The 16,958-nt window shown below is 46.6% G+C and overlaps 2 protein-coding genes and 1 pseudogene across 2 annotated transcripts; 1 reads left to right on the top strand and 2 right to left on the bottom strand.

Annotated features, from left to right (window-relative positions):
* Window positions 1-490: 490 nt before the first annotated feature.
* On the bottom strand, window positions 491-3,991 carry LOC123150773 (NAC domain-containing protein 91-like; annotated as a pseudogene).
* Window positions 3,992-8,216: 4,225 nt separating this feature from the next.
* Window positions 8,217-12,131, top strand: LOC123150900 (guanine nucleotide-binding protein alpha-1 subunit). The gene is made up of 13 exons (XM_044570709.1): window positions 8,217-8,473; window positions 8,799-8,955; window positions 9,065-9,137; window positions 9,452-9,489; window positions 9,596-9,685; window positions 9,853-9,930; window positions 10,491-10,598; window positions 10,685-10,786; window positions 10,916-10,971; window positions 11,077-11,211; window positions 11,297-11,390; window positions 11,498-11,637; window positions 11,735-12,131. Exons 2-13 carry the CDS (start codon window positions 8,863-8,865, stop codon window positions 11,904-11,906), a joined length of 1,179 nt encoding a protein of 392 aa, XP_044426644.1. The 5' UTR covers window positions 8,217-8,473; window positions 8,799-8,862; the 3' UTR covers window positions 11,907-12,131.
* A 974-nt stretch (window positions 12,132-13,105) lies between these two features.
* LOC123150361 (wall-associated receptor kinase 3) lies at window positions 13,106-16,553 on the bottom strand. Its single transcript, XM_044570227.1, has 3 exons — window positions 15,443-16,553; window positions 15,165-15,332; window positions 13,106-14,270 (listed from the first exon to the last, which is right to left on the bottom strand). Exons 1-3 carry the CDS (start codon window positions 16,443-16,445, stop codon window positions 13,273-13,275), a joined length of 2,169 nt encoding a protein of 722 aa, XP_044426162.1. The 5' UTR covers window positions 16,446-16,553; the 3' UTR covers window positions 13,106-13,272.
* Window positions 16,554-16,958: the final 405 nt, after the last annotated feature.

Raw genomic sequence — 16,958 nt, 5'->3', positions numbered from 1 at the left:
CACTTACAAGACGGAACGCCGTCCACCCACCGCAAGACAACGCAGCTCCGACTCCGGCGGAGAAACTACGGAGAACAAAACAAGGTTGGCGTCACAGGAGATCGCCGAACGGACCACATGTCGCTCGTCATCGTACGCTACCGGAGCCCCGCACCGCAGCTTCGACTTCACAGCAACAAGCAGCCGAGGTAATCTCACGGAGCATCCGCAATTTGGTCATTGTGTCCAACGCTAGCTAGAGTCGGCATTTGTTTGTTTCGGGGTGTTGGACTGTCCTCAAGCATATGTAATGTAACGCAATGCACTTTATCGAAAGAAAAGAATCAACTGAGTTTGGATCTGATCAACATTCAGATCAGTCACTCCTGCAGGACTTATCACTGAAACTGAACAACTTGAGGCAAAAATGAAGCTGTGAGGATTCAGAAACTCAACTTGAGATGCACTGCATTGTACTGCACTCACATATATTTATATGGAGTTGCTAACATAACTCAATCATCCATCCATTCATTCATTCATTCATTTGCTTGCTTGCATAGACAATAGAGTCTCCAACATGTCATGTCAATGGGATGGCTACATTACAAAGTCCATAGGATTACGGTAGAGACAGCCTAAAGTTACTTACTTAACACACACACACAGACAGACACCAAGTCAAGTATATACACCACACCAGCAACACCAACACAAGTACTCCCTCCGTTCCTAAATATTTGTCTTTCTAGACATTTCAAATGACTACTACATACGAAGTATATATAGAGAGAGAGCCTACCAACGAAGAACGATGAGGAAGAGGAACCGTTTAGTTTAGCTTACACCGGCCGGTAGCTCAGTGACCTCCAGACACCAACCAATACAAGCACAAGCAGAGGGGGATGGCCATCACCAGGAGCGCCAGCCAGAGGGACCTCCGCCGTCTCGCTGTTTCTGAAAATGAATCTCCAGGGCCAGGCAAGTAGGCACTGTTGCGCAGGAGTCCGTCCGGGTCATGCCCGTTTCGACCCGAGTCCTGCTTCACCCTCTGCTTCAGACCGGCTCCACGACGCGGCTTGGCATCTTCTTCTTCCAATATGCTGTCATCTGCACGGCAGCAAATTTACCAAACAGCTCGGCTTAGCCACAGCTCACGATACGGGCACTGAGCTATCCCCTTTCTCTTTCAAAACTGAAGAAGGCTTATTACGTACGTACCATTGAATGATAGATGCTGGAGCTTGTCTGCAACTTCCACCGAAGAAACCAGTAGCGCTTGAGCAGGAGTGATGTTATGCATCAGATCTCCAGCCTAAGCAAGACATATTATGATGAGTAAATTAAATACTACTAAGTAGACTTGCTCCAAGTCTTTTTTCAAGCATAACTCAAGGTAATTAGTCAGAAGAACCATACATACCATGGTTTGGAAAAGTGCATCATTGACATGATCCTCCTCCTCATGGTTGTTGGATGAACTTTCTGTGCTACAGCCAGCTGATTCGCCCTCACCTTCTTCGCTTTCCGAGTGACAAGCTAATATAGGCTGAGACGCCGATGCCCTCTCAACAGCGTACGCAAGCCGGATCCTCCTTGCCGCAATCCCTTGTTGTGGGTCCATCAACTCTACTGGAGCTGTGGCCTGCTGCTGCTGCTGCGTCCAAGGTGCTGCTCCCATAGGGCCAATTGAATTTATCATGTCCAACATATCTTGGGGATAAGGAGTCCATGAGCCTGTAGGATTGGACACGCCCGTTTCGTCATCGGCTGGATTGGGCAACATGGCTTGCACATCCTGCTCACCTATGATGTTGTTCAGATACATCGAGAAGTCTTCCTGCTCATCACCCATGTTGCCGACAAAAGGGAGATCCGTGTAAGGACGCATCGGGGAGCTGATTGCAGGAAGCTGGGCCAACATATTCAGATAAGCAGCATCCTGCAATTTAATTTATGGATAAGAAAAGACACACACATTTCTCAGTCAACTGAAAGACAGGAGAAGAGGCTGAAAATATAATATAATATAATATAATGCATGAAAGGGAAAGAAAAGCAGCAATTTACCTGATCCGCTATCTGCTCTGCGTCACCGGCGGCTGCAAGAAGATGGGCAGTGGAGGTGTGGTCGGTGGTTGCATTGGTCGGGGTCAGCTGGCTCGAATCAGATGGCGAGGCCTTGTCTTCCACCATGGAGGCGCTGGCCGTGTCGTCGGCTTGCTGTAGCGGCGGATTGGCTGGAGGCGACGTGGACGGGGGTTCTGAAACGGGGGCCGGGGTCTCTTCATCCTGCTTGTTGAACAGGCGGTACAGAACAAAGCTATCCTGAAGAAACAAATCAACAAGACAGTCATCGAGTGATATATACATGGTTTCATCAGCTTGCAAATATGTATGTATGTACAGTCCTAGTGTTATGACAAGTTGACAAAAGATTTTGTCAAGAAGTGAACGAGGCAATGGTACTGACTGACTGAGTGCACAATGATGGTCTTTTCTTTAATGAAGAAGTTATTTCAGAAGTAAAGAAAAGGTGTAAACCACAAAGTATACAAGCCATTCCTATTGCACCAAGTAGTGACTTGACGAGCGACATAGAGCGTACGAACGACACAGACACCAACTAGGGACTGACTGATAGACTGCACAATTATACATGCTTTCATCATCTTGCAAGTATGCCCTGTCCTATTGTTATGGCAGGCAGAATTGGCCCAAAAATAGAGTGAGCTACACCTTACTGACTGCAAACGGTGCTGCTAAGCTAGCTAGCTAGGGCATTCATATTCATAGAAGAAAGAAAGAAAGAAAGAAGCAACCCTGAAGAAACAAGAAGAAGATATTTTGAACACAACATATTCATATTCATCCTGCCAACAAGTATGCCATGTCCTCCTAGTGTTCAAATCCTGTCAACAACCGAGCTATATATGTGTGGTGTGGTGATTGACTGCAAATTGTTCCTGCATAAGCTAGCTAGCACATTAATATCCACACTAGGTAGTACGTATATATAATTGAGAAACAAGCAACTGAATGAGATGCTACAAGAGGCAGGGTATCTATCTATCTGCAGATTTGACTAGTCCAACCCAGTTAGTAACTTATATGTGCCTGCCTGCCTGACTGACTGACTCACTGCAACCCTAACACATTGGTATCTATCTGATTTGTTCTAGGTACTACTACTTACTGCCAATAAGCAAGCTAGGTAACACATTGGCATCCATGGCATGGCAGAAAGAAAGAAAGAAAGAAAGAATTACTCTACTCTACTTATTCAAGCTGAAATCAAATCAAACCAAATCAGTGGAAGCAGAGCAGAACGATAAGAGGAAGGGGAAAAGTTACATTTTGGGGGCCTGCAGACTGGGATTGGGACTGGGATTGGGGGTTTGGGTCGGTGGCGGTGTACTCGTGCATGATCCACGGGGTGCGTGCGCCGCGTGGGGCGCGGCCGCGGTGGAACACCAGGGTCTTCTTCACGCCGATGAGGGCGCCCTTCCCCCTGCAGCCGCCGGGGCCGGGCGCCCGGATGAGGCGGTCCTTGCCGGTGGCCTTCCAGTATCCGGCGGCGGTGGAGCGGCAGGAGCGGGAGGACTTGCCGGGGTACTTGGGGCGGTCGCGGCGGGCGAAGAAGAACCACTCGGGGTCGTCCGACTTGATGACGGAGCGGGCGGGCAGGTCCCACGGCTCCACCGCCGCCAGGTCCACGTCCGGGATCGCCAGCAGGTCCGGGTGCGCCCGCCCCGCGATCTTGGCCTTGAGGTAGTGCCGCACCAGCTCCTCGTCCGTCGGACGGAACCGGAACCCCACCGGCAGCACCGCCGCCGCCGTCGCCGGGGTCGAGGAGGACGACGACTCCGACCCCGCGGCGGTCGTCATCGCTGGCTAAAGACTTTTCCTTTCTCCTCCTACTCTGCTTTTCTTTCTTTCTGACTGACCGTCCGGGAGCAGAGCAGAGAGGAGAGGAGAGGGGAAGCAGAGCAAGAAAGACAGTGGTGAATGGTGATGGATGGTTTTTCTACTCCCCTTTTCAACTCTCAACCCTCTCTCACTTTTTGGTTTCCCAATTTCTCAAAAAAATTAAAATAAAACTTTTTGGTTTCCCAAAACTTACAAACCCCTGCCTGCCTGCCTGCCTGCATCCACAATCTATCTATTAGAGCACAAAGTAGGAGATAATGATGCTGGATGCCTCGTATGTATCTTTAGGTTGTATCGCGTGCATTAAATGAAAATCTCGATGTTTACGCTTCCGATTGTCGGTGGTATCTACTTGTTGTGTCCATGAGCTTTTATTGCCGCGCATAATGTCGCGGTCCTTCCTGGCGTATTCGTACTAATTAATGCGTCCAAAGTGCGTTATAGCTTGTCTCTGTTTGACCATTTTTTTTCCCGTCGTGGTCGTTTCCAACCCTCGCACACTGTTTTGTTGCCAAACTTATAAACCCCTCCATCTATTTAAGCACACACTCACAAATCCACCATATATTTATATAAGGTTGGAATGCAAGGATTAAATGAAAATCTCCATGTCATGCTTTCAGTGCTCCATATCTATCTTCAAGTGTCTAGAAGCTTTTATTGCCACATCTAACATGATTAGTCAATGAAATATTTGTATTCATGTGTCAAATGCGCATTATGATTAGCTGTATCTTGGTTGGCATCTTCGGTTCTACATTACCTGTTCACCGGTGGTACTACCGTCACTTATGGCCATGCCAGTAACAACCATTTATTTACAAAGCGACCGTGAACAAATTGAAGATCACAACAAAGAACACGTTTGTCAATCAAGCGAAATTGAGAGTACACACATGTCCTTCAAACGTGCACACGGGACATTGGGAAAAAAAGTCAAAATGTAGTTGGGTCCAGGTATTGCAACACCGCACCACCCAAACACTTGGTGATGGTTTCCTTTGTCCACTCTCTGCTTGTTGTTTTCAACTCTCTCTCTCTCTCACTCACTTTTTTTGTTTCCCAAAACTTACAAACCCCTGCATCTATTTGAGAATAAAGTAAGAGATAACGACATAAAGGCGGTCTCGATGCATCATGTTTTAAGGTTGCATAGCAGGCATTTAATGGAAACTTTGATGTGATGTTACCAATGGCATGTATCTATTTGTTGTGTCCATGATGTGATCGATTCGTGGCATATTCACATTTACGCGCCGAAAACATGTTACCATTGACCTTGTTGTCCACTTTTTCCTTGTCATGGTCGTTTTCAACTCTCTGGTACTATTTTTGTTGTCTATTTAAGCACAAAAGCACAAGCTAAGGTACAAGAACATTCTTAGTGCATCGTATCTTGAGGTTATATCACGTGCATTAAATGGGAATTATGATGTGATGGTTGGTCTACTTATTTTGTCAATAAGCTTTTATTGCCGCCCATAATATGATTGATCTGTGGCATATTCGCTTTTATGCGCCTGAAGTGTCTAATGAATCATCTTGTGTTGGCATCCATCGCTGGTTGTACATCACACGCTAATCGGTGATACCGTCGTCTCTCACGACTATGTCGGCAAAAATCCTTTTTTACATAAGTGATTGTGAACAAACGAAGATCACAACACATCCCCAAAGCATGACAACCAAAGAAAGATAACATTACAAACAAGTCCTTCAACCATGTCAACACTTTACCTTTCTCTTCTGCTTTCTTTCTGTCCGAGACGAGAGGGAGGGGAGAGGAAGCAACAAGCAACAAGACACCACGGGGTCACTCACCCAAACAAATCATTTTTTCCTCTCCACTTTTCCGCTTCGTCTCTAATGATTGTTTGAACTCTCTCTCTCCCTCTCTCATACATAAATTTTTTTGTTTCCCAAACTTATAAACCACTGCATCTATAAATTGCTTAAGCACAAAACACAAGATAACGATATTAAGGTGCTCACAATGCATCATATCTTATGGTTGTATCGTGTGCATTAAATAGAAATCTCGATGTGACGCTTTCAATGATATGTATCTATTTGTTGTGTCAATGAGCTTTTATTGCCACGCATAACGTGATCAATCCATGGCATATTCGTATTTACACACCGAAAGCTCGTTACGACTGACCTTTGTTGTCCACTTTTCATCGCCATGGTTGATTTCAACTCTCTCGCACTATTTTGTTGTTAAACTTACAAAAAGCATGCATCCATTTAAGCACAAAAGCACAAGATAAGGCAGGATGACGCTCTCAATGCATCATCCTGAGGTTTTTCTTGTCCAATTATTTTCTGGTCATCAGGTTTGTTTTCATCTCTCTCTCTCTCTCTCATTTTTTTGTTTCCCAAGCTTATAATCGTCTACATCTATTTAAGCAAAAAGTAGGGGTAAGGATAGAAGGTCACTCTCGATGCATCATATACTAAGGTTCTATCACGTGCATTCAAATTTTTGATGTGATGCTTTCAATGGTATGTATGCATATTTTTGTTGTGTGGCGATGAGCTTTTGATGTCGTGCATAACGTGATCGATCCATGGCATATTCGCTGTTATGCGCCGAAAGTGTGTTACAACTGATCTTGTGTTGGAATCACCAGTTCTACATGCCCCACGAATTGGTGGTACCATTGTCTCTCACGACTATGTCAGTAGCAGTCATCTTTCTTCGAAAGGAACCATGAACAAACTAAAGATCACAAGACATATCCCCCAACATGTTAACAAAGGAGAATAAGAATTACAGACAAGTCTTTTGAACTTGCACACAGAACCACGAACAAAATTGTTAAAATGTAGTCGGGTCCAGGTATTGCAGCCGACCATGGCAGAGATGCCAACCTCAGCGAGACCGATTGACTTCACCTTGTCAACACATCTAGACCAACCCTGAATATGCCAACCCTAGCCACCAAAGCCAGTCGAGAAAGAAATGGAAATTGTAGGAAGGAGGTTGGGGCCTCCTATACTTGGATGTTGAGTAAGAGGAGATGGGGGAGGGGGTGGGTCGGCGTAAGACCCCTTACCTGCCGATGACCAACCCTCACACTTTGCAGCCACACATGTGATGGTTGAATCTGCGGCTTTGGTGACTAGGTTCGGCATTGTGCATCTGATGAAGAAGGAACATCCCGCCGACAGCTTGCACGACACGCAATACACCATATCGATGAAGGATTAGTGCCGCTGCCCTCTTTTTGTCAAACAAGGACGATGAGAGAAACGAGAGGGGAGATGGAGCCACCACATCTTTGAAGTCTTCCGATCCTACAAGCTTTATTGAATTGACTCACCTCTGGCAGCTAGCTAGCTTCCAGCCCTGTAAGATAGCCAAGGGGAGAGCTTCAAGCATCGACCGCCAATAGTGTCTGGAAACAGATGAGGTGGGCTCCAGGGTAAGAGCATCTCCAGCCATTCGGCCCCCAAGGGCTTGAAATAGCGCCTCTTGGGGGCTTACCAGCTATATTTTCGGCATGGGGGTGCTCGGGTTCCCAGCAGCCCCTCAAGTTCGCCCCCCAACCGTCAAGTTCAGCCCAAGTTCGGCGCAAATTAGGCCCAAATTCGGCGCAAATTAGCTCCTCCATCAGAGCTGCGAACGCCTCCTCCTCGTCGGAGTCCATTGCTGAACAAGCAAATCATCGAACACCTAGCGAGCGTGGTGGGTGGGCAGCCGCCGTTATCCCCACCTGCGTGGTCAGAGCCCTGGAAAGCTTGCCCAGGAGCAGGATGGAGACTGTCGTGGCGAAACCCCTCTCTTTTCGTAGGGGAATGACCTTTCTAGCGGTGGAGCAGCGACTGTGGGCAGGTGGGTGGCACCGGGATCGGCATGGCGGCGAAAGGGGAAGTGGCGTCCTGCCGTGTGCGGGTCGAATCTGGGCGGGGAAAAAGGCGTTTCTCGCCTCACAGTGGTGGCCCACACGCCACTTTTACTTTCGCCGGAGCCCCCAAGTCCCCCCTGTAGTGTATTGAGTTCGGCCTGGGATCACCGGGCCAAAAATGGTCCGAAACGGCGGAATTCGGCGTCCTGAGGGCGCGACTGGTTTTTTTTTTTTGCGCCGGCAGAAAAAACGGCGTCTTGGGGGGCCTGTTGGGGTGCGGCTGGAGATGCTCTAAGACAAGCACCACCCTGAATTTCAGTTTTTTTAAAAGGTTTATATATATACAGTAGTATTTGATTTTGTTTGTTCTGTTTGGGAATTTTTTATTGGTGACGGTGATTTTAGTAGTTTCATTTTTTTTCATAAAAAAAGGAGTAGTATTTTGGATTTGGATTTCGTCTTGCCTACCAAACCAAAGTGGAGACGCACGCATTCATTCCCTTTGGATCTCTCACTCCACTTTGGTTCCTCACTCTCACGCTGACTGACCTACCAAACCAATCTCTCCTCCTCCCTCCCTACAAACCACCCGCCGCCGCCGCCGCCGCCCAGAGGCTCCCCCCTGCCGTCTCCACCCCGCCCCTCCCCTCCCCTTGTATTGGATTGGATTGGATTGGGTTGGGCCTTCTTGGATCGGATCGGATTCGATTGAGGTATGTATGAGCAGCAAGCAAGCCAGCCTAGATTCAGATTCAGATTCAGATTCATTCTATCTCTCATCTCTTTTCGTCACTCGGAAAATAAATAAATAAAAAAACACAGCTTGTTGGTTGTAGCTAGCTAGCTCAGTGAGTAGATCCGCCCGCCCGCCGTGCAGTTTCTTTCTTTCTTGATTTGTTTCTACTCTACTGTAAATGTACTGTACCAAGGAAAGGAAATGAAAGGAAAGGAAAGCAAAGGAAATGAAATGAAAGCTATAACTAGGTAGTTTTATTTAGAGGTCTCTGGATCTTACTTGCCCGTCATCTTATCTTTCAGGTCATTGGCAAGCAAGGAAGCATGAGACCGACCGCACATCTTGTCTTCTAGAATAATAATAGTAATGTCCATGCTCGCGTGTGCGCTTCAAACCATGGGCTCATCCTGCAGCAGACCTCACTCAGTAAATGAGGCAGACGCAGCTGACAACACAAGAGTGAGTAAGCTCATCCTTTCCATACCACTTACTAGACCTCTTCATTTCATTCAATTCCTCCTCTCCTGTCCTGATGCACACACACACACACCTCGATCCACCTTTACAGTCTGCAGACATCGACCGCCGCATTCTGCACGAGACAAAGGCGGACCAGCACATCCACAAGCTCTTGCTTCTTGGTAACTAAACTGCCAACTCACTTTAACTTTTACACGCATTTCTTCTTATGCCTGCTAGTCTCAATTTTATCTTCACAATTTGAATTTACTGCTTCACTGAACTATATCTTTCTAACCAAGTTCATTTGTGTCCTTTGTTTTTGATTTTTGATTTTTGAATTTTTTTGCAAGCTTTCTCATTAATGATGGGGATCACTGAAAACACATTACTTGAACCAATTCCCGATAGTTAGCTCTCTTCTTTAGCCTGCTTTGCTTCAGAATCAGGACCGAACAATTCCTAATAGGATGCCGATGCTTTCTGTCTTTTTCAGGTGCCGGAGAATCAGGAAAGTCCACGATATTTAAACAGGCAAGAACCCCTCCATTGTATTGTATTATCCTTCCCTGCCCCATGGCCCCATGGAAATATAGTATGATGCCTTACGTTTACTGAATGTTTGTTCGTTTTTCTTCAGATCAAGCTTCTTTTCCGAACCGGCTTCGACGAGGCAGAACTCAAGGGCTATACGCCCGTCATCCATGCCAACGTGTTCCAGACAATCAAAGTATGCTCCTACTACTGGAACGGGTGTGTTTTAATATATATGGTTTTTTTTCCCTCTTCCTCCTATTGCTTCGTGGGGATCATGTAGGCAGCTTTATCATCTTCTTATGGGGGCCTGTGTGTTTTGCACATATTTTCCCGGAGTAATAGTGAGTTGAATTTGCACAGATACTATATGATGGAGCTAAAGAGCTTGCCCAAGTGGAATCCGAGTCTTCAAAATATGTGATGTTACCCGATAATCAGGTCCGTGCATCCTATTTTGTTCAGTAAGTAGTAGAGTTACATTTGGTGGATTCCGACATAAGCAACACCAATGTCTCGCAGCAACATGATAACTGTGCTCTGTTACAACTGAAGCAGCATTACAGTTACACAACCAGCTAGGCTAGGCTATGTTCAATCAAACCTGTCCAACTTACAACATGATGTAATATCTTGCAACATGATAACCATCATCTGCTACAATTTACAACTGGAGCAGCAGTTCCTTCTTAAGCAGTATTATTGTCCAGAGAGCAAGCAAGCAGCAGTTTCTATTTCAAACTGATAACCATCATCTGTTTGTTACACAACTACAACTACTGTAGCTAGGGCTACAATCGAACCTCTTCAGACCTCGCATTGCAGCTCTGCTGCACTAGATCTAGATGAACCTCTTCAGACCCGTAAACACCCTGCTTTAAGCAGGCAGTATTGTGTTTTGCTGCTTTTCCACTGTCATTCTCGAATACATATCCAACTGTCGAATACTTTTCCCTTTTATGTATTGCTCTGCTCCTTTGATTTTCCTATCCTATCTTCAGGAGATTGGAGAAAAACTATCAGAAATCGGAGGCAGGTTGGATTACCCTTCGCTTAACAAAGAACTCGTACAGGATGTGAGAAAATTATGGGAAGATCAAGCCATTCAGGTTTTTGTTTCGGTTTCTGTAAAGAGATGTGAATGACGTCAAACAACCAACTTAGTTATAAAGAAATGCATCTTTCTACTGTGTAGGAAACTTACTCGTGTGGAAGTGTGCTGCAAGTTCCTGACTGTGCACACTACTTCATGGACAATTTGGACCGATTAGCTGAAGCAGATTACGTACCAACAAAGGTCGGTCTGTAATTATCCACAATCAAATTCTTATCTGGAGACATTTATTTACTGGTTATCAGATCAGATGGATAGATATAATGATGGTCAGATTTTTTTTCTCTGCTAACATTTCGAGATGCTTTGCAGGAGGATGTGCTCCATGCAAGAGTGCGGACAAATGGGGTTGTAGAAATTCAGTTTAGGTAATCTGGTTAGTTTAGGTTTGCATATATCATCTTTTGCTCTGCTCAGATACATACATACAGAATGACAGACTGAAGAGAGTTTTTTTCTGTCTGTGCATGCAGCCCCCTTGGAGAGAGCAAAAGGGGCGGAGAGGTGTACAGGCTGTACGACGTAGGGGGTCAAAGGAATGAGAGGAGGAAGTGGATTCATCTCTTTGAAGGTGTTGATGCAGTTATCTTTTGTGCTGCCATTAGCGAGTGAGTACAACAATCTCATTTTCTTGTGCTGCACTGAGTACATGAATACATGAATAGATGTTTGGAGGCTGTTACTGTCTGTCAGGTACGATCAGTTGTTATTTGAGGATGAGACGCAGAACAGGATGATGGAGACCAAGGAGCTGTTCGACTGGGTGTTAAAGCAAACATGTTTTGAGGTCTGTCTCAAATTTCCCGTTTTAAAGCAAAGAATTGAAGCTATTTTGGAGTATTTCTGATCCTGATCCTACTCTACTTGATGTGATGTTGCTTTCGATCGGTCCAGAAAACATCCTTCATGCTGTTCCTCAACAAATTTGACATATTCGAGAGGAAAATACAAAAGGTTCCTTTGACCGTGTGCGAGTGGTTTAAGGACTATGAGCCAATCGCGCCTGGCAAACAGGATGTGGAGCATGCCTACGAGTGAGTGCACACAGTCCTCAACAAATTTGGCACATTCGAGAGGAAAATACATTATTAGTTTCAGTCAGTTTGCTTATGATACTATGAGTGAGTGCAGGTTCGTGAAGAAGAAGTTTGAGGAGGTCTACTTCCAGAGCAGCAAGCCCGAGCGTGTCGACCGGGTGTTCAAGATCTACAGAACGACGGCGCTGGACCAGAAGCTTGTGAAGAAGACGTTCAAGCTGATGGACGAGAGCATGAGACGCTCCCGGGAAGGAACGGGGACGTGATCCACATGAGAAAGAAGAAAAACGGCAATTAAATTAGGATGACACAGAAATTAAGTTTACGGTGTCGTGTCGCAACTTTGTGTATGTTGTAATTCATCATTCTTTAGTGTAGAAGAAGAGGAACAAGACTGATTGATCCCTTTGTGCTTGCTTGCAAGCTCCAGGAAAGGAAAGGAAAGAAATCTGATGATGAATGCAGTCAGTAGCATGCAAAGTTTGGATCTATCTGTCTTTTTTGCTGTCTACTTGCCCTCTGGGGCGCATTGACCCTACCGCCCAAGCGGGACAAGGATGCCACCCAACCAATGTCGAGATAGAGCCCCACCTCATAGAGCTGCCACTCACATTGTTCCCGAGATCGCCATCTCGGCGCATAATCAGAAACCACCCGGAGTCGCCGCCCCAACGTCCACTGTCCCCGACGACGAAGAGATCCGTGCAAACTGCAATATGCTGACTCTCCAAGGCGATGCCTCAAAGAAGGAAACGATGTAGCCGCCGTCATCCCCCGCTTCGACCATCCGAAGCTAGAGATTTATCCCGGAGAGTCGTGTAATGGAGCTCCACGGCAACACCTTCAAGAAGGGGAACGACGCCATGGCGCCGCCGTTGCCGGCACCGACCCAAAGTCAGGGCTGGACTTTGGCCCAGAGCTCCACCACACCTCTGAATCCGAGCAATTCATGATCCACTGGTCGGTGCAGAGATTCCTTGAAGCAACGACGAAGTTGCGACACATGGAAGACGTCGTGGATATGAGAGAATTGCGGCGGCAACTCCAATTTATATGCCACCTGACCACGTCTAGCAATAATGCGGAAAGGACCAATGTAGCGTGGAGCTAACTTGCCCTTGATTCCGAAGCGGTGACTGCCCTTCATAGGAGTGACATGCAGATAAGCTTGATCACATGCGATCGTAATTGCTCTTCTGGCGGTCTTGAGCCGCCTTCAGATTTTCTCGGACAATACGGACTTGCTCTTCAGCGTGTTGGATAATATTCGATAGCATGTACTATTTGAATACGATTACCTCATTAAACATGACGGTGAGCATACTAATTATGCAGCACGGGACAGGTGAGAGAAAGTGAGGGGGAAAAGGAGGCAAAGGTTTTTCATACAACCTGTAAAGTACGTTGAAACTCTACAGGTGCAAGAAAATACGACGTACTATCTGTAACACAGTTACAAATTTGGTAAAAAAAAATGTAGTTCTTTGACACACGGTTACAAATGCAGCATACAAGCGTACTGCCTCCTTAGAAATACGGTTACAAATGCAGTGCACAAACACTCGGCTACCTTAGAAATGCAGTTACAAATTTTCTCCTAACCAAAAGACACCTCCTTAAGGATTAATTTTGTCAAACGTCTTGCACCTTACGAAATCGACCCAGTATGTGTAGTTGCCTAGCTACCTCCATCATTGTTGGTCTTTGATCTACATCAAGGCTAAGGCATTCCATGGCCATACCTGCTAGACTATCAAGAAGCTCTAAATCTTCTGCTATTGCAATTTCCTTGTCAAAAAGTTCGGTCGCTTTCTTCTGTTCCTTATGGACTTCAAGGAAACTCTTTACCAAGCTATTATTCTCAGAGTGTATGGCCCTCCTGCCACTGATAAGCTCCAGGATCACAACTCCGAAACTGTAGACATCATTTTTTTCGGTTAGTAGGCCTTCTTGTAGATATACCGGATCCATATAGTTTATGTCGCCGATGATTGATGCAGTGTGTTCCTCGTCTCTCGCAAGCAGCCTAGATATGCCGAAGTCTGAAATCTTGGCTATAAAGTTATCATCCAAGAGTATATTTGCTGGTTTGACATCACCGTGTAGAATTCTAGTGTTTGCTTGTGAGTGCATATAAGCTAGACCATCCGCTGACTGTGCAGCGATACTTAAACGTGCATCCAAGTTGAGAGCCGCCTTGTTATTCTTGTTGTGAAGAATGTCATGGAGGCTACCTTGGGAGATAAACTCGTAGACCAGCATGGGGGCTTCAACTTCAAGGCAACAACCAATGAGCCTAACAATGTTCTTGTGGATGACTTGAGATTGGATGATGATTTCATTTGCAAATTGTTCATTCTCTCGCACGCTACCATTGATCGGCTTCTTTATTGCAACTTCTTTATTGTCAAGAAGGCCCTTGTAAACTTCACCAAATCCACCTTTTCCAATTATGTTGCTATTCTTTAAAATTGGCTTGAGCTCCCCCTTTTTGAAAATTTTAATGCCTTTTGCTTTCTCTAATACCGGGCCGCCGTTCTTTTTGTAGAATTCTTTTGTCTTCTTTTTCTCTTTGCGAAGAATAACAGTAAACCACAGAATCACCATGAGAAGAATACCACCTATTACACCTAGATGGACAAGAAACAAACTTAGTTTATATAACTAAATTCACAATTACAAATCTAGCAGAAAGTTTCAGCATACGAATTAAATAGTTACTTTTGTTCATCAACTTGGAATCTAGAACAAATTACCACTAGAACTATCAACATAAGAATTAAATAGTCTCTTTTGTCGGATGGCGACGCAAGTAGATGTGCGTGCAGATGGTGCTGCCGCTCCACCTCATCGAAGCCGCCGCCTCCTCCCTCTGCCACCTTGGAACCGCTTCCGATCCGCAGAACCATGGCATGAAATTCCCATGCGAGTGTGATTCTTGCGTTGAGCGAGATCGACGTGATGGCGGCGTCGGCCTCCTCAGAGCTAACGGCGTGAAGGAAGGGCCGCAGCGAGGATGGGGAAGGCAAATCTGGCGGTCGGCTAGGGCGCGGTGGAAGCCAGGTCCATCATAATTCTAACGGAACGACAGCTCAGGAGGACTATATATGTATATATGGAGATGTTGTGTGCAGCGGAAAGAAGAAGCAATCAGGGCAGTAGACGATATTGGATGCCGATTCAATCCGGGAAGGTTTCCTTTCTGGTCTGTTCAATTGGGCTTGTACCGTGAAGGACGAAAAAGATGCAGATGGATGACGTATGAAGAAAAGGAGCGACGGACGATAAATCCTTTTAAATCTCAGTTGTCAATCTTTATGGTTAACACAAAATTGACGAATATAAAAGGGTGACGGAAGCCCTTTATTATTATTATTAGGTATAGATATAGATATGCAGCAAGAGATCCGGACACAGGCAGTGCCTATGTCATACATGTGTTTCTATGTTGATGATTTAGATTGGCCTGCAACAGGGGGATACATCTTAATTAGTGCAGTCTAGTATACAACGTGGTAGCTTACCCACAGTCGCCTGCTTTGCTGCTGGGGGGAATACATCTGTGCAGGCCCCCCCTTTGCCATCGTCTTTCATTCCGAATTTGCATGGACAGTCATAGCCTCCGGGCCTGTTTTTGCAAATCCCGCCATTTGAGCAGGGATACACTTCCGGGAACTTGCATTCATCAATGTCTGAAGAATAAACACAACACTCGGGGGAGTTAACGAATTATATTAATTGGTAAGGACAGACAATTTCTTGTATGCATGTATGTACTCATATGTAGTATGTGTGTATGTACCTTGGCATCCGTGAGCGATGTAAGGGTTGCCAGTGTAATTGTCCCAGCACTTGCAGACATAGCCTGGACTATCTATTTCTATTGTCACGTTGGCGCAGGAGCTGTTGCCGCTGACGCAGGCGTAGTGCGGAGGCAGCGGCTGTCCTTCCACCGGGCACCAAGTGTCCCCGGCGGCGAAATCAAGCGCCAAGGGGACGCCCCGGGGGAACCTTTTGAGTAGCGTCTTGTCGCCGTACATGTCGGGCGTAGAGAAGTTGTACCATGACTTGTCCACCAGCATGCCGTAGGAGCAGGGCGTGGTTTCCCAGATAAAGTGGTCGTGCACGGGGTTGACCCACAACATGGAAAACCTGCCGGAGCCCTGGTCGGCCGGGAGGGTCTGCTCGCAGCAGCTCAACCCCTTGCACGACCCGTTCCTCGCGAGCGGCGTGCGGTCGAAATCTTGTGCACGGCAAGTGAAAGGGGTTTGGTAGGTAAACAGAGAGAATATCAGTTGAGCCTCGGCTTCCAAGCCGACGGCGATGAGAACATTACGCGTCGCCGACACGGCGAACGGCGTGTAGGAGAAATCGATGTGCTGATCCCTGAACAAGGACTCGTTGCGATTTGTGTTGCAGCTGTACGCGATCGGGGCGTACACTCGTGCCTCGCCCGTGGCGACTGATATGCTCACCAGCTCCAACGACGACGACCACGAAGAATCACTGTAGATCTGGGAGCCCTTGAATCTTGTGCTGCCAGCAAGGAAGGCGCGAGGGGGATCCGAATCGGAGGAGTGGTTGCAAAGGACCTGGAAGCCCTCGCGGAACGGGAAGGGGATGCTCATGTTGCCGCACTTGTCGGGGCAACCCGGACGTGCCATCGGCTGCTGCCCTTGCGCTTCAGCTTCAGCCGCGGCGGCAAGCAAGGGGCTGACTACTACTAGGATTAGGATTACTGGCAGCACCAGCAGCAGGTGGTGCTGGTGGGAATGGAATTGCGAGCTGTTGGGCATGGTGCTCATGCTGCTCTACTTACGACCTTACTATCAGGGTCAGGGGTATGGAACTAGCTAGGGATGGGGATGAATGAATGCCAAAGGGCTCTTTCTTCCTTGTATGGGTAGGGTCGGGGCAGGGGGTATGGAACTAGGGATGAATGCCAAGGGCGCCAGGCCACGTGCTACTCTCTCTCTCATGGAAAGCCGGGCCACCCACAAGAGTCTTGGGTGGACTGCTGCATGTGACCAGTTTTTTTTTTTTTTTGGAAAAGGGGGTTTACCCCAGTCTCTGCATCAAAAAGATGCATACGGCTCATATTATTAAAAATAAAGTCCAGCAACAACGTCGTCAAGTATTGAGGTACGAAGATAAACAAAAGGCTCGAAAGAGCTCAAACCCAAAGCCACAACCGGCTGGCAAACACAATAGGAGCAGTACATGCCTATCCTATTACATGACCGCCATCCAAACCGGTTGAAAATATCCCGCGCTACCATCTCCCATCGGGTAGACGCAGTAACCAAACGCTCCCTGGC

Source organism: Triticum aestivum, chromosome 7A, assembly GCF_018294505.1.
Source record: "Triticum aestivum cultivar Chinese Spring chromosome 7A, IWGSC CS RefSeq v2.1, whole genome shotgun sequence".
NCBI classification, from domain to species: domain Eukaryota; kingdom Viridiplantae; phylum Streptophyta; class Magnoliopsida; order Poales; family Poaceae; genus Triticum; species Triticum aestivum.
The sequence above is the reverse complement of the archived record's forward strand: the minus strand, read 5'-3'. Positions and strand labels throughout refer to the sequence as shown.

Coding starts and splice junctions, on each gene's coding strand:
- LOC123150900 (XM_044570709.1), top strand. CDS start 8,863: ATGTCCATGCTCGCGTGTGCGCTTCAAACCATGGGCTCATCCTGCAGC. Junction 8,956..9,064: donor ACGCAGCTGACAACACAAGA/GTGAGTAAGCTC, acceptor CCACCTTTACAG/TCTGCAGACATCGACCGCCG. Junction 10,599..10,684: donor GGGAAGATCAAGCCATTCAG/GTTTTTGTTTCG, acceptor TCTACTGTGTAG/GAAACTTACTCGTGTGGAAG.
- LOC123150361 (XM_044570227.1), bottom strand. CDS start 16,445: ATGAGCACCATGCCCAACAGCTCGCAATTCCATTCCCACCAGCACCAC. Junction 15,333..15,442: donor CATCGCTCACGGATGCCAAG/GTACATACACAC, acceptor TTTATTCTTCAG/ACATTGATGAATGCAAGTTC. Junction 14,271..15,164: donor AGCAAAGCAGGCGACTGTGG/GTAAGCTACCAC, acceptor TTGTCCATCTAG/GTGTAATAGGTGGTATTCTT.